The 16,152-nt window shown below is 42.3% G+C and overlaps 1 protein-coding gene across 1 annotated transcript; it reads right to left on the reverse strand.

Moving 5' to 3' along the window:
* Positions 1 to 8,745: 8,745 nt before the first annotated feature.
* Positions 8,746 to 12,890, reverse strand: PIM3 (Pim-3 proto-oncogene, serine/threonine kinase). Its single transcript, XM_088457604.1, has 6 exons — positions 12,479 to 12,890; positions 12,282 to 12,391; positions 12,115 to 12,165; positions 11,610 to 11,973; positions 10,456 to 10,632; positions 8,746 to 10,364 (listed from the first exon to the last, which is right to left on the reverse strand). The coding sequence occupies exons 1-6, from the start codon at positions 12,561 to 12,563 to the stop codon at positions 10,180 to 10,182; spliced, it is 972 nt and encodes a 323-aa protein (XP_088313730.1). The 5' UTR covers positions 12,564 to 12,890; the 3' UTR covers positions 8,746 to 10,179.
* Between the last annotated feature and the right edge of the window lie 3,262 nt (positions 12,891 to 16,152).

Here is a 16,152-nt window from a genome sequence, read left to right on the forward strand (position 1 = left end):
TTCCTGGAAAGGTGGCTTCTTTGCTGCCCTTCTTGATACCAGGCCATCCTCCAAAGGTCTTTGCCTCACTGTGCTTGAAGATGCACTCACACCTGCCTGCTGCCATTCCTCAGCAAGTTCTGCAATGGTGGTGCCCTGATCCCGCAGCTGAATTGACTTTAGGAGACAGTCTTGACGCTCTTGGGCGCCCTGAAGCATTCTTCACAAATATTGAACCTCTCTCCTTGAAGTTCTTGATGTTCCGATGAATGGTTGATTTAGGTGCAATCTAAACACACTGAAGCAGCAGACTTTGTGAAAACCAATACTTGTGTCATTCTCAAAACTTTTGGCCATGGCTGTAGTCTCTCTTGCACAGCCCCAGCCTCATTTCAGTATATGTAGCAACTGGTGATGACATTATTTAAAAGTTGCAGTCCCTCCAGAGTTCAGCAAATGCAATGAGCACTCAGATATAATCTGAAAAACTTTTATACGAACAGGAAGAATATACTTATATATGATATACTGTTGTAGAAAAACTCTAGGCAAGAAGTCAAGCCATGTAGTGCTGGTGATAGTGCTTGTTCTTGTGACTTAGGGCCTGATTCAGAAGGGAACTCTATTGCAGCCATGACTGTGTCTTTTCCGCAGCGCGACTACATTATTATGCCAATGCTGCCACTGAAGGCTTTCATACAAAGATGTCCACCAGTCGCGGTGTTAACCCGCCTATGTGCACATTAAGACACACCATAGAACATTGCACCATCCCTTTGGAGGCACAGAATCTCCGTTTGAACATGACCACCGGAATCAGTGCAACTGACAGCAACATACCCATGTCTGGCTAGCCACCCCCATATTAGCACCCAGAAATGCCCACCGAATCGCCTCTCTCTGCATCTACATTCGTTCCATGGCTTTCGGTGGTAACCATCAGGATGCAAGTGCTGTGCGGCTTGGATGCATGCGCGGAGTGAAAACATCGGTCGCTAGCATGCAGCATCTGAATCTATCTCAGTATTGTTTTAAAAAAATATTTGCCAATATATCTGAAAATTTTAATGCAAATGGTTTTATAATGAATAATCTATGATTGCTTAAATGTTGTGATATACAAACAATTTAAAGTATCTAAAAATGTACCCACATAAAAATTTACACAGGCACACCAATAGAGGGCGCTGGCTGACCATATAACTTTCATTTACATAACAGGTTGCCCAAATAATTACCTGTTAAGTGTCTACTTCAGCAGCTTCATTGCTTAGCCTTGTTTTAAAATATCACTTGTATGTCTCGCTTAAGTTTTCATCACATATTAAAACAAATAAAAGCAGATTTCAAGGTTTAACATGCATACTTTAGATATCCCAAAACATAGAGATATCTGATAAAATGAATTTATGCTATATGACATTTGTTAGAATAATATACAGTACATATACAGCAAATTTGGAAAATCTCCATACTGGTAATGAGTAGTTATAAGTCTCTCAGGAACACATCTAGAATGGTTTAGCACACTGGGGTACCGTCATGTTTTCATGGCACTTTTGCTTTTTAAAGGCAGCAGATCAGATACACTGAGGCAATCAGTGGCCCCTAGTGAGTTGCTAACATGGCCATTTGTGCTTGCACAGCATATCCAGAAAATCATAGAAACCAAAACACAAGACACTTAAGTTCCATTAAAAATAAAATTAACTAATTTTGTGGAACACATACCAATTAAATGCTGAATATCTGAAATAATACTACTAAATTTACATGGCAAATTGGCTTCTTCGTAATTGAGACTGTAGGTCCACATGACGGCCATTGGCATCTTTTTAAAATAAAAATATATTTTCTGTTGAGTCACAACATGAAGGAGTGAACGAAACCTATGTCCTTACATTGTTACATAATTGCATCATAGTTTTGATTAAAGCTAAGCTTCGAGGAGTGTGAGGCATAATGATCTAGGATATTAGGCATTTGTTTCTGGCCTCATTACATATATCTGTAAAAAATGCTATTTTGAAGGTAGCTATGAAGTGCAAAATGGAACCTCGTGTAATCAATGTTTCATGTATGGAAGACATATAGGACATACAGTATAGCAGTACCATACAGAAGGCTGTTTTTTTCCATAAGGAAGTACTGGAGCAGGGGCAGTTTAAGAAAAGAGGGGGTCTGTGTGCAAACTGCTCCGTGTGAGACCCCTCCACTCTGTGGTGCAGTAGACTCTGGCATTGTGCCAGGGTCTACTGCACATGTGCAGGTCTCCGGTAACATGGTGTCTGCGCCATGGGCCCAGAGACACCTCATGAGCAAATTTCAGGACTCCGGAGAGGTAAGTATTAAATATGGGTGCAGGGTGTGTGCGGTGTGGCCCCCCTGGACCCTGGTGCCATTGTGCACTGGAGGTTATTAAAAGGTGTCAAATGGCTGATTTTTGCACTTTTTATTAATGGTTGAAAAATGATAGCGAGCATGTGATTTCGTAAAATGAAAGTCATTCCAGGACTTTGGGAACAGAAAATTGTCTGGATAGTCATTTTTCAGTATTTTCATATCATTTTATAAAAAGTTGGAATAAACACTTAACTCTCATCTGCAAGTTCAAAAACCACTGTCCTATCAACACAAAACCTCCACATACCTGTCTCGTATCATTTATACCTCCATGCACCTGTCCCACATCATTTAACTAGCGTTCCCGCTAGGCTGTGTTAGCCGGGCGCTGCACCCTGCCCTCCTTCTGGAAGGCAAAAAGCGCCCCGCTAAAACAGCCTGCGGGTGCCGTCTTCACCCGCAGGACGCGGGTGTATCTGCTCTGGTCACCGCCGGTGAATAGATGCTGGGCGCATAGGCCCGGCATCTATTCTACCTGTCAGCAGCGCTTGGGGGCTGTCCGGCGTGTCCATAAGTGCCAGGCACGCCCCCCAAGAGTGTCGAAAAGGGGACGTGTCTTATAAACATGCCATCTCTAGCTCTGACTCCCTGCCTGCCACCGGAGCTAGAGTGAACACTCATTTAACCTAGAGGTTCCCACATTTGGGAACCTCTGAGTTAACCCATTATTGAGGGGTTTTTTTTAGAGAAATTAGTCTGAAACTGACATGTTTTTAATTATTATTTTATTAAGCTATTTAAACCCCTCCCAGTGCATGAATATTCATTGGGAGGGGTGTGCCAGAGGTTCTTCACTGTGACCTGACATTTTAACTTTAACAAAGATTATCCCTACTTTTTTTTACCTGATCAGGGGGGTGCGCACAAAATTTGTTGCAGAACTCAACTCACACCAAATTGCATTGACCCATAATGTAATATTGCGTGGAGAGTAAAAGTATGGTTTGAGAGTAAGAAATGTTTTACCATAAATTTTTAGTGATGTGAGTTTGTCCAGAATGGAATGAGGGACCCCTATATGATGTGTTCTTTCCATTATGGATCTTGCAATGCGAGAGAAAAATTCATTAAGCACCTGCTATGAAAGGGTAGAGTGGGGTAGATCTGGAAATCACATGGGAAAAGAGCTTGTAGAAAGTACTGTTCCCCTTTGTTCTATGCACAGTGCACCTCATTCCCCATGTGCATAAGCTGTTTTATAAGAAATATATATTTAAGTTAGTTTGTATAGGAGTTGCCATGTTGACTGGTTTGAAATGTTAAATATTACATTGAAATAGGTAAGTGCTGCCCAAAATACAAATTACCACTACAGAGTACAGACTAAGAGGGGAATTCAATTAGAGGTGAAAAGCCATATTCGCCTGTTTTTTTTTGTGAAAAATTTGCCTAAAAAAAAATTCGCCAAATTCAATTCCAGGACAATTTCACATAAGTTGAAACAATTCTCCAAAAATGATTCTCCAATCAATAGCTGGTGAAAGAAATGCAAAATCTTTATTTTGGGGTGCAAACGTGGGGAAACAACTCAGACCCCTTGGGACAGCCCCCCAAAGGACAAATACGCAAAAAAAACAGAAACTAAAAAATAAGAACACCCCAAAAAAGACATGTCATTTTTGGGATGTAAATTTCAAAAGTGGGGGGATAAACATTAAAAGTAGCAAAAAAGACTTCTTGGGGGTCCACAAGTATGGGTCAGGTGTTTTTGGGATTGCAGGTGCATGCAGCAGGTGGATTTTTCACGGTTTTTAAAAGTTCACTTTAGAGACATAAAAACATGCTTGCACCTATTTGCAAGCACCCCAAATTTGACAGGACTACTTATTTTCACCAAAAAATACAGCTTTATGCCATTCTTCACCACTTTTACAAAAACGCTAATAGCAAGCAATTTACACAACTTAAGTACGCAAAATAGTTTTATTAGGGCTATTAGTACACATCTATATTGATTCCCTATGTTAGAGCATCTTTTTCTGGGTTACACACTGATTTCCCCAATTCTTTCAGTACTTTTCATCTGTTCCGTATTCGCCTATTTCCGTGTTCGCCTGTTTTGCAATTGAATTAGGCGAAAAGCGGGGACGAGCACGGAATAAATTTGCCTCTGAAACAGGCGAATGAAGCGAACAGTCGGACAGGCGAAAACTTAGCCTCTAATTGAATATGGCTCTAAGGGCCTTATTTAGAGGTGGATGCTGAAATGACCGAGGCTGCCACCTGTCTGCGACTTTATGTAAATGCCTCTACAAAGTCCTTCCCTGGTATACAGGTGTGCATCTGAGTTTGCAGGGACTGACACACCCACTTTCAATGCTTTACTACCTACTGGTGCACCTCTAGACACCATCAAAACTTGTACCAGTCCTAGAGCGGTTCAGAGTCTGTATATACAACCACTTGATGCGTGCGGTAGGCTCTCTATCACAGACCACTATATTTTCAATACAGTTCTCCACGCGTGCATCCAAAATCACAACTACGATTCTGTATGGATACAAGCGCAGTAGCAAAAAAAATAAAAACTGTTCCACTGCATCAGACATCGGCAGTGAGTTCACCTCTGAAACATGCCATATCGTAAAACAACTTTTGAAGCAAGATGTGTGAGCACTCCCAATTAAACAAATTGAAACATGAAAACTAAATAATTTTGGTGTATATCAGTGGTTCACATACAGTGCATCCGGAAAGTATTCACAGCGCGTCACTTTTTCCACATTTTGTTATGTTACAGCCTTATTCCAAAATGGAATAAATTCATTTTTGTCCTCAAAATTCTACACACAATAACTCATAATGACAATGTGTAAAAAGTTTTTTTGAGATGCAAATTTAATTAATAGAAAAAACTAAGAAATCACACGTACATAAGTATTCACAACCTTTGCTCAATATTTGTTGATGCACCTTTGGAAGCAAATAAAACCTCAAGTCTTTTTGAATATGCCACAAGCTTGGCACACTTATCTTTGGGTAGTTTCGCCCATTCTTCTTTGCAGCACCTCTCAAGCTCCATCAAGTTGGATGGGAAGAGTCGATGCACAGCCATTTTCAGATCTCTCCAGAGATGTTCAATTGGATTCAAGTCTTGACTCTGGCTGGGCCACTCAAGGACATTCACAGAGTTGTCCTGAAGCCACTCCTTTGATATCTTGGCTGTGTGCTTAGGGTCGTTGTCCTGCTGAAAGATGAACCGTCGCCCCAGTCTGAGATCAAGAGCGCTCTGGAGTAGGTTTTCATCCAGGATGTCTCTGTACATTGCTGCATTCATCTGTTCCTCTATCCTGATTAGTCTCCCAGTTCCTGCCGCTGAACAACATCCCCACAGCATGATGCTGCCACCACCATGCTTCACTGTAGGGGTAGTATTGGCCTGGTGATGAGCGGTGCCTGGTTTCCCCCCAATAGAACGCCTGGCATTCACGCCAAAGAGTTCAATCTTTGTCTCTCATGGTCTGAGAGTCCTTCAGGTGCATTTTGGCTAACTCCAGGCAGGCTGCCATGTGCTTTTTACTAAGGACTGGCTTCGGACTGGCCACTCTACCACACAGGCCTGACTGGTGGATTGCTGCAGAGATGGTTGTCCTTCTGGAAGGTTCTCGTTTCCCCACAGAGGAATGCTGCAGCTCTGACAGAGTGACCATCGGGTTCTTGGTCACCTCCCTGTCTAGGGCCCTTCTTCCCCTATCGCTGTTTAGACGGACAGCCAATTCTAGGAAGAGTCCCGGTGGTTCCGAACTTCTTTCATTTACGAATTGTGGAGGCCACTGTGCTCATTGGGACCTTCAAAGCAGCAGATATTTTTCTGTACCCTTCCCCAGATTTGTGCCTCGAGACAATCCTGTCTCGGAGGTCTACAATTTCTTGGACTCCATGCTTGGTTTGTGCGCTGACATGCACTGTCAAGTGTGAGACCTTATATAGACAGGTGTATACCTTTCAAAATCATGTCCAATCAACTGCATTTACCACAGGTGGACTCCAATTAAGCTGTAGGAACATCTCAAGGATGATCAGTGGAAACAGGATGCACCACAGTTCAATTTTGAGCTTCATGGCAAAGGCCGTGAATACTTATGTACATGTGATTTCTAAAGGTGCATACACACGTAATGATTTTTTTTAAACGATTTAACTAGAACGACGTAGTTATCGTTCAAAAAAAAAATGTTCAGTTTCTGAGTTATAACGATGATCGTTCATGCGCGTTCCTGTTTGTAGTTCATTCTGACTGACCAACTGAACGATTTTCATTAAGGGAAGTTACAAAAATAGTTTGTAGTTCAAAAAAATAAATCGTTCATTACACTTTAAAAAATCTGACAGAAAATAGTTCATAAAATCGTTGTGTGTATGCAGCTTTTAGCGTTTTTTTTTTTTTTTATTAAATTTGAAAAAAAATCTCAAAAATACTTATTACACTTCATTAAGTGGTATTGTGTGTAGAATTTTGAGGACAAAAATTAATCTATTCCATTTTGAAATAAGGCTATAACATAAAATGTGGAAAAAGTGACGCGCTGTCAATACTTTCCAGATGCACTGTACATTCTTGAATCACAGCACCCTAGAGTATCTGTATTTTTTTATCAGGGCACCTGAAATTGAGAAATTAAATATTGAGATTATGCTGCGGGAGAGTTCTGATGCTGTTGCCAGCGTTTACACACAGTTGCAACAGCATTGAATACCCTCTGAAAATGTTGCACTTTTAATACAACAGAAATAAGGAGAGGATGGGCTTCACATACGACAAGTATTTTATATATCCCATCAACACATTCTTATGCCTTCTTTCCTTTTAGCTGAGTATTTCATTATTTTATCTTGTAAACAGATGAACGCTCCAAAAAAGCTGCATTACACTGCACAATTTTTCACCATTATTAATTGGGATATAGGCAAATAGCCCCTGAAAAACTTTGATTAAATATTATATATACATGAATATAACAGGCCTATGTTGGGTTATTTACAGACAGCGCTGCACATCAATGGATACAAACACTACTTGCCTGGAAACAGATCAAAACACCGGCATGTATGGCCCATCTTAGGGGTATATTTACTAAAGTGCAGGTTTTTAGAAGTGAAGTCGTTGCCTATAGCAACCAGATACTAGCTATTATCTTCTAGAACAGGGTTGGGCACTTTTTTTCTGCTGAGGGCCATTTTGATATATAGAACATTCACAAGCCTGTCCAGGCCACACCCCCTCCATGTGACATCACATAGGGGCAGGGCCACAATCGCCAGTGATTACAGCAATGCCTGGAGAATCCTGAGGATGATCTGGGGAACTGCAAGTGCAGTGGTGTGACCATCTGAAGCCTCCCAAGGACGCTCCAGGTGTCACTGCTGCATAGATTATGGCTGCAGGTCGCCATTCTTGTCACCCTGCTGGCCAGATGAGTGATATGGGTAATTATTTCTGAGAAAACAATCCTGTTGCTAATAGGGTGTTATCAGGATGAACACTGCACTGAATGTAAGAGATATATATACACACATACATAGAATATTTTGCTTGGAACATTTTTACTTTTACTACAGTATTTGTAAGGCTGAACTATGCAGCTTTTATGTAAAAAATAAAAACCAGAGAATACATACCGATTCAAGCCAGTAACTAGATATGGACAGTCACAAATATGCAGCAATCTTATTGATTAAAGGATGACAACACCTAAAAAATTTAGTATTTAGTGGAGTCAAATACACTACCAAGTAAAAGCATAATTACTTGCTATGCTCTATTCTCAGCGTTTAATCAATCCAACACTTCCCTCACTGACCAGATGGCGTTCCTCCCGGAGAGCTTCCCATTAAAGAGACTAGTAAATTCACAGGGGTGGATCACTGTTTCAAGTTAGACTGGAGCACAATAAAAGGGAAGGAGTGTGAAGTGGGACCATTAGACCATCAGTGATCTAGTGAAGAGCATATGACAAGCATAGTTTGTTTCTGTAAAGTTTGCATGCCACACAACTAAAGTGTTTGGGTTGAGGAGTTAAAAAATAAATAAAATATATATTTTTTTTTAAATATACTTAATTGTCAGAAAAGCTTTTTTTTTTTTTCCTTCATTTGTTTTCTGAAGCTAGTGAAGACATTTTCATAAAAAGACTGTAGGGATAGAACCATAATGAGACTATAGAAATGTGTATCAAATATGGAATTATGCATATCAAGCCAGATTTTAATCTATAGTACATCTAATTAAAGCTCAGGAAAAAAAATAAAATAAAAAAGGGAAGTGTAAGTTTTACTGCAGTGCACTAACCAAAATAAACAGTGTGCTTATTTATTTTCACTCAAACACCTACCCACCACCCCGCAAATGTATCAAAACGTCATATTATATAAGAAAGGCACATTATATACAAAAAAAGGTTTAATTGAAATACTTGTATAAAAAAATATCTCCATACATTTCACACTGTAAAGAAACAAAATAAAAATCATAAAAACAAACTGCATACAATGCAGCAGATCACAAAAACACAGCTAATAAACATAAATTAAGATTATGACTCTGCCGCTTGTCCTCCCAGAGCCACTGCATGGAGACTGTATAATGCCAATAATTTAAAATCTTGTCAAAAAGCATAACATTAGAACTCTGGTAAATACCAGACAAAGGCATAATAACCAACTTTATAAGTCAGTAATTCTATTTTCCTTAAATTAGACTTTTTACAACAAATTATCCATTTAATACAAACTTTCTAGAGCCATGGAAAGAGGAGGATGGAAAATAAAATGGGAAAATATTACATGACTGGAATGCAGAAAGTCACTTTCGTTCATTAGATTCCATTAGGAAAGGTAAAATGTGGAAGGGATCTTCAGAACAGCGTGAAGCACAGTGTTGGATAAATTCTAGACAAATAAATTAACCAAATAAATAGTGAGAAATATTGTCTAAATATCGCAATAAATAACTGTATAATAATACATGAAAAAAAAAAAAGTTTAAATACAGATATGGAAAAGTAAAAGTACTTGAATATTGCATTGATTGTGCATTTTAACATGCCCATACATACTTAAGACTTGCAGGGTGACATGGTTTGGGAGAATTGAGGATAAAATGGTCCTGTGTTGCCCAGTGGTAGAGATGAAAAGGGGAATATAACAAAATAAATAATGCATTCCTGTTCAAGGTTTACAGTACAGCTTACTTCTAAGAAGTACTTTGTAAATTAAATGGACACAACACAATAGCATTTCTACTCTCTCACCACAAAACGGGTGGAATTCACTTAAAAAAAAAAAAAAAAAAAAGTCTGAGCAAGGTGTCTGGCACAGCAAGATGCTATTCTAACAGACACACAGAAGCAGGGAAGGCCCAGGGTAGTGTGGATCTTCTTTGGATATGCCCAGACCCAAATTTAAAAAAAAATAATAATTATGAAATAAATAGAAAAGAAACACACAAAACAAAGTCCCACTGAAGCAGCTTTCAAAAAGGCACTCAAAAGCAAATAAAAATCTAGTCCAGGCTCTATGAGAGCAAAAACAGTATAATAAGTACTCAAGAGGTCACTGCTTCTCTTATGTAAATAAGGTTAGTCCTTTTGTGTAAGCATTGGCGTAAAACTCTCAGATCATAAAGTCCGGGCCTCAATTGAGGGAGATAACTGCAAAGGTTGACGAAAAAAAAATTATCCTGTTTAAAGATTTAACTATAGAATAGTCAATGTTCATTCCCTCTCTTGGGTAGTATTGGCAGCAGTACAGCTTTCTGCTTCCCTCTGCTCCGTCCCAAGCAAGTTTTCCTTTTTCTGCTTACAGACTTTCATTGCTTGAACTTGTGCTAGATGCATCAGTGTCAATTGTCCGTAATCTTAAATCACAGTCCTCAGGCTTCACTAGGTCACAATTGCACATCCATGGATGATCAAAAATTTGCTCAAGTGTTGGTCTGTCAGAAGGCCTCAGGGAAAGGCACCATTTAATAAGTTGTTGGCATTCTGCAAAAAAAAAATAGATCATGCCAACTTGCAACATAATATATATAGTAAATCCTCAGTAAAGAATGTGGTATAATTCAGTTTGACATACCTTGGGAAATTCTTCTCCTGAAGTATAAACGGACACGCAATATTTCCTCATCCTGTTCAAAAGGGATATCCCCACAGACCATGTCATAAAGAAGAACACCTAGTGACCATACAGTTGCTGACCTTCCGTGATATCTGTGGTATCGAACCCATTCTGGGGGACTATATACTCTTGTCCCTGAAGAGGGAAAAAAAAAAACCAAACACTGACTTTAGTTGAAGTCAGATAAAGATAGCAAATGCACTACTATTGATCAAATAGGTAGTTTACAGTCTGGCCGCACTAAGGAATTAATACTCCAATAGATCATTGGTGTTGTAGATTGTGACTGATATGAATTGAGTGAAAATCACTTTCGTCCTACAATGCTCCCATATAATCACTTTGCAATCATTTCACAGCAATAAAAGGTTTAACTGAAAACAGCAAGTAATCTGACTAAGAAATACTTAAAGACAACATACATATTTGACCGCATTTGGTAATTAAGATATATAGTATGCAGTTGCAGTCACACTGTGTTCTAAAAGCAACTAATACTACAAGATTCCCCTGCAGAGACTGCAAGTTACCTGTGTGTCCCCAGCCCGAATGACACTTCCTTTACCTCCCCTCCCCCATCATATTGCCATGAAGAAGCCTGTGTGCATCAGCTGCTCCCGGGCGCCACACACACACCACGTGGCGGCGTCTGCAGCACAGCTCCAGAAATAGACACAAAGGGGAGGGGTGAGCAATACTATCCCCATACACTGTCTTAGCGCAGCAGCTACACTTCCAGAGCACAGGCGCTGCCATTGTCACTCCCCTCCCCCACCCTGTGGCAGCAGCATCTCCCCGGCTTCCCGACCGTTCCCTGGTAACCAAACATCCCCCGCAGCAGCGTAAGGAGCGCCCGCTCACGTGAGCTGGGGGCTCGGGTTTCACAACAAACAGATGTAAGGAGGCGGCGGCTCCACTCACACTCACTGCGCCCGCCCACAGCCCGGTCACTCACTCCGTGCCCGACTGCCAGTGTCTCCCAATGTGTGCACCGCACCCTCCGGCTCCGCAATGCAGCTGTGTGCAGGGACCACCCCATCCCCCCCTCCCTCACTGTCACTGTTGTACCACAACACACACACAGCGGGCACACGCCATAGCCTCGCACGTACCATCAAAGTCCGTGTACACCGTGTCCTTGAGCAGCGCTCCCGAGCCGAAGTCTATGAGCTTCAGCTCCCCGGTCCTCAGATCCACCAGCAGGTTCTCGTCCTTGATGTCCCGGTGCACCACCCCGCAGCTATAGCAGTGCCGCACCGCCTCCAACACCTGGCGGAAGAAGCCCCTGGCGGCGTCCTCCTCCAGCGCCCCCTTCTCCGTGATGTAGTCGAAGAGATCTTTCACCGGCTCCGGCCTCTCCATAACGATCAGGAAGCCGTCCGCCCTCTCGTACCAGTCCAGCAGCCGGATCACCCCGCGGAAGCCGGAGGCCACCTTTTTCAATAATACGATCTCCAGGGGGACCATGACCCCGTTCTGGGGAGAAGAGGAGAGTGTGAGTGGCTGCTGCTGCCCACAGCGGCCGCTACCATCATCATACCCGCACCGTAGGGGAGCCGGCATACACACACTCACAGTGCCCCCCGCCCCACCCGTCAGCATCCCGGAGACACTCACCAGGGTGCCCCAGTCCGTCACCCGCTCTCTGGAGACGTGTTTCACCGCGACCTGGGGGAGACAGAGAGATATCAGTGATCATATAGTGATGATGTAGCAGCAGGGGGTGTCCGTGTACCGGCACCACACAGCATCCCCCTACCCGCTTCCCATCCCCGGCTACTCACCGGTACTCCGTCCGCGATCCTGCTGCCAGAATAGACAGTGCCAAAGCCGCCGCTGCCCAGCACGGAGCCCACCTGGTACATCTTCTCAAACGGCTCCTTCTCAGCCTTCCCTGTAAGGAGACAGCAAAAGGGGTTAGTGACCGCTAGCAGAGGGCGGCAGCCTGTGTATGTGTGTATAGATGGCTGGGCGGCCGTACCTGTCTGCAGGAGTTTAACCGGCAGGTGATCCATGCTGGTCGGGCTGCAGATATGAGCCAAGGAGCCAAACTTGGAGAGTAGCATCGTAACAGTACTTCAGAGAGTATAAGCCGGTGATATGGTCCGTGTGCCTGTAATAGAGCGGCGGGTCCTCCTAGCCGCGTCACTGCTCCCACATAAACACGCCGGTATCACGCTGACACATCCATGGGGCTGCGGGAATCCAAACCACGTCTAATAATCACACCCAGCAGCAAAAATAAAGCGCAGACAAATCCACCCGGAATGCTGAGCTCGCTTGTGCTGCTGCTGCGGGGCTGTAGTGTAATTCCAGGCGGTTTGTGATGATTAGTCCAGTGATTACCCGCAACCGCCGCCCTCCCAGCTCTCTGAGCTCAATTACTGACAGACCTGCCTCTTAACTCTAGTATTTTGGTACAGTGCAGCGCACCAAGTGATATCCCTCCGCGCGTGTTGGGTAACACCGTTGTCTCCTGCGAAATCACCGTGCATTATAAAACGTCTATAAAAGCGATGGCGTGCCAGTGATTCCTCACATCTGTGAAATGTCCATTAATATGCTCTGACCTTGGTGTTACGTTGATTGTTTCCACCGCGCACTACTTTACTAGTAGTAGCTAGACAACACGGAAGGTTACATGTCTGAAAACACAACCCATACTCTTACTACATTAGCAAGTAGCTACGTTTATTTACATATTTATGTAGTGGCTGCTTCACCAATGGCTTGCTTGTATTTAGATTTCAATGTTCTAGTGCCGCCAATAGGCAGAGGGTATTTGCATATGCATGAGGTGAAGTAGGGGCGTTGGGCGGGAATTCCTAGGCGCGCTTTTTTCCCCCCGTTCCTGGCAGAGGCAGAGCTGGGAAAGGTCAGAGACGCTGAGACACTGCGTCTGAGGCAGAGTGAGCTGGGGTAGGCGGGAGGAGGAGATGTGCTCGATGCCAATTACACAGTGCACCAAAATCATCACGATGCTGCTATGTGAGCCCTGACAAGTGTAGAAACTGCCGCAGGAGCAGCCATTTTTAATCATTATAATTTGCAGCACATACACCGATACCACCAGCTCAGCCTCATGTAACCTGTCTGTGTTCTGCACAGTGCATGTTTTTTATTTGTACTAATATTATTAGACTAGTGCAGCCAGTGTACTTCATCAGCAAATAGTATTATGCAGGCTGGTGTAATAATAACAGGTACATTATTATGCTGGGGGGAAGCAGTGTCCCGCTAAGAAAGGCCATCACATATTTTATAGAAAAAAGCGCGTTGTCTATAGTACAGCGGCAGTAGACACGACGAATGCCACACACAGTCTCCTTATTATAACTTGAAGTAAGTGTCATGTTCTGGGTCTGCCGCTTGGGGAGCTCAGCGTTCAAGTACCGGCGCGTCCTGCAGCTGCTGCTGGCCCTGGGTCACACCAGTCAGACTCAGCAGCCGCGCTATAAAGCATGCTGCTGCCATTAGGTATGGCTGGGGGGAGAGAGCGGGGTTTTAATGCAGCTAAAATGTCTCGCATATTTTACAGGGGGAATACTCGTGAGGTCATTTGAGGACAGAAAACTGGAGACATTATTATTAAAGGGAAGGAATGTTTTATAACCTACTGCCTCAATGTCTACATCTTATACATTGATGTGGATGTAACAAAGAAGTATCTTATGCGTTGAACAGATGTCTGGGGACTAATTAAAAACATCGTATGTAGCAAAACAGTCATGGTGGGTTTTTTATTATATATGTATAAACAAAAACAATAAAATACCATGCTTTTACAGAGGATATTGCATGAAATGAATTTGACTAAAATAAAATTACTTGTATTTGAACGCTTTCAGGTGAGTTTGTTAAAAACAAACCAACAAACAAAAAACATGTTTTATATGTAGAATACTCCGGTCCAACAATATGTGCTTACCTCTTCTTTCAAAACACATAGATTCAGCTAGATCCAGTTGAGTTTGCTTTCGCTACACTTGGATTCGGTTTCATTCAGGTACATTTATTCATAAAACATTGATTTGGCTTTCCAACACATATGTTTATAAAATAGGGATATATTTACGAAGCAGTGAATTTTCGAAATCCTCGATTTTTGCAGATTTTGACTGCCAGATTTAAAATGGCTATAATACTTAATGCAAAACAAGCCTTATTTTTCATTTACTATTATTGCCCTTTTAAATATGGTAGGCAAAATCAGCAAAAAATGGTTTTTGAAAATCAATTGCTTAGAAAATATACCCCATAGTACAGTATTACACAAGTAGTAATATAATGTAAGTAGGTATTTCCTTTTGTATTTGTAGTAGTATTTCCTACAATGCTGACATTGGAAGAATGTAGATGCCAGATCAATACTAAATACTAGCAGTTGCATCCAGCGTTGCCTGAGTGTTTTTTTTATTATTATTTAGGTGTCTCTTTCTCCTCTCCATCATCCTCTGATGTATGTCCCTCACTGACTCAAACTTCACTTTTTCCCTAAGCAGCCACCTCCCTCCAGTCTGTACTGCCAACTCCCATCTTTGAGCGTACCTGCCTTTACTTCCTCCTATATCCCAAATGACACAGCACAATCACACAAATTGGCAGCAACATTCTTGGGGGTACAGGTCCTAAGTCGTGGGCGCACATACACACACACTCTATGTATTTTACCACAGCGCGCCCATGTGGGGAAATTTTTTTTATCCCTCAAGAGGATTATATTGCTACACAAATAGATGGATCCATACTAATTATACTCAAAAAAGTAGGATCCACCCTAAATTGATACAATACACAAGGCTCAAGCTGGTTATTTACTGAATTCAAACAAAATAACCTGAATTCACACTGATGCACACACAAAGCCGAATCTACACACAAGGGTTTAGCCAAATCTACACTGTATTGGCACTAAAACACTCTCAACCACACTAAGGCACTAATTCAGAGATGGCCGGAACTGCAGAGCTGCATACAAGTGGCTGTGCAATTCCATCCATCTCAAATGCAAATGCAGCAAGAAGTGTCTGTAGGAAACAGACACCTCCTTGCTACATCTGCAATCCCAGCGCTGTGTCTGAGACAGGTAAGCTGAAGCTTACCCAAAATGTACCCAAAAAGCTGCATCCACACTACATAAACATAAAGGGGTTGATCCAATTAGCCGCGATGATATCGCCAGCGCGAGTCATCGCGGCAATGAGCGCACTTTACGGCAACCTGAATTCGCAGAATTTTGTTCGCAGCCCCATAGGACTATTAGCAAAATTCCGCGAATTTGGGCTCAGAACGGGCCACGGAGAGCGTGAGATGCCATTGCAACGAGAACTCGCCCCCTTCGCGGCTAATTGGATCAACCCCAAAGTGTTCAATCCAATTAGGAAAGAGTTTGTGAAAGCAAGTTTGTTTCATGAAGCGCGCATACATCACATGATTATGATTTTGCACACCTGAGAAATGTGAGATCCAATTAGAAATGCCAATTCGCACTCACGGCAAGGGTGAACAACTTTTATACAAAATGTGACCTGGGACAAGTGCATGTACCTTGAAAGTGGGGAACCCATCTTGGACCCCAAAAACATGAAAACTGAGATAGCAGGACCATATAGAAGGCTGTCAGTGGCCATAAGTTAAGTTGGAGGTTTCTAAAAG

This window comes from Taudactylus pleione, unplaced genomic scaffold (assembly GCF_031769625.1).
Source record: "Taudactylus pleione unplaced genomic scaffold, aTauple2 ptg000041l, whole genome shotgun sequence".
Classification (NCBI taxonomy): Eukaryota; Metazoa; Chordata; class Amphibia; order Anura; family Myobatrachidae; genus Taudactylus; species Taudactylus pleione.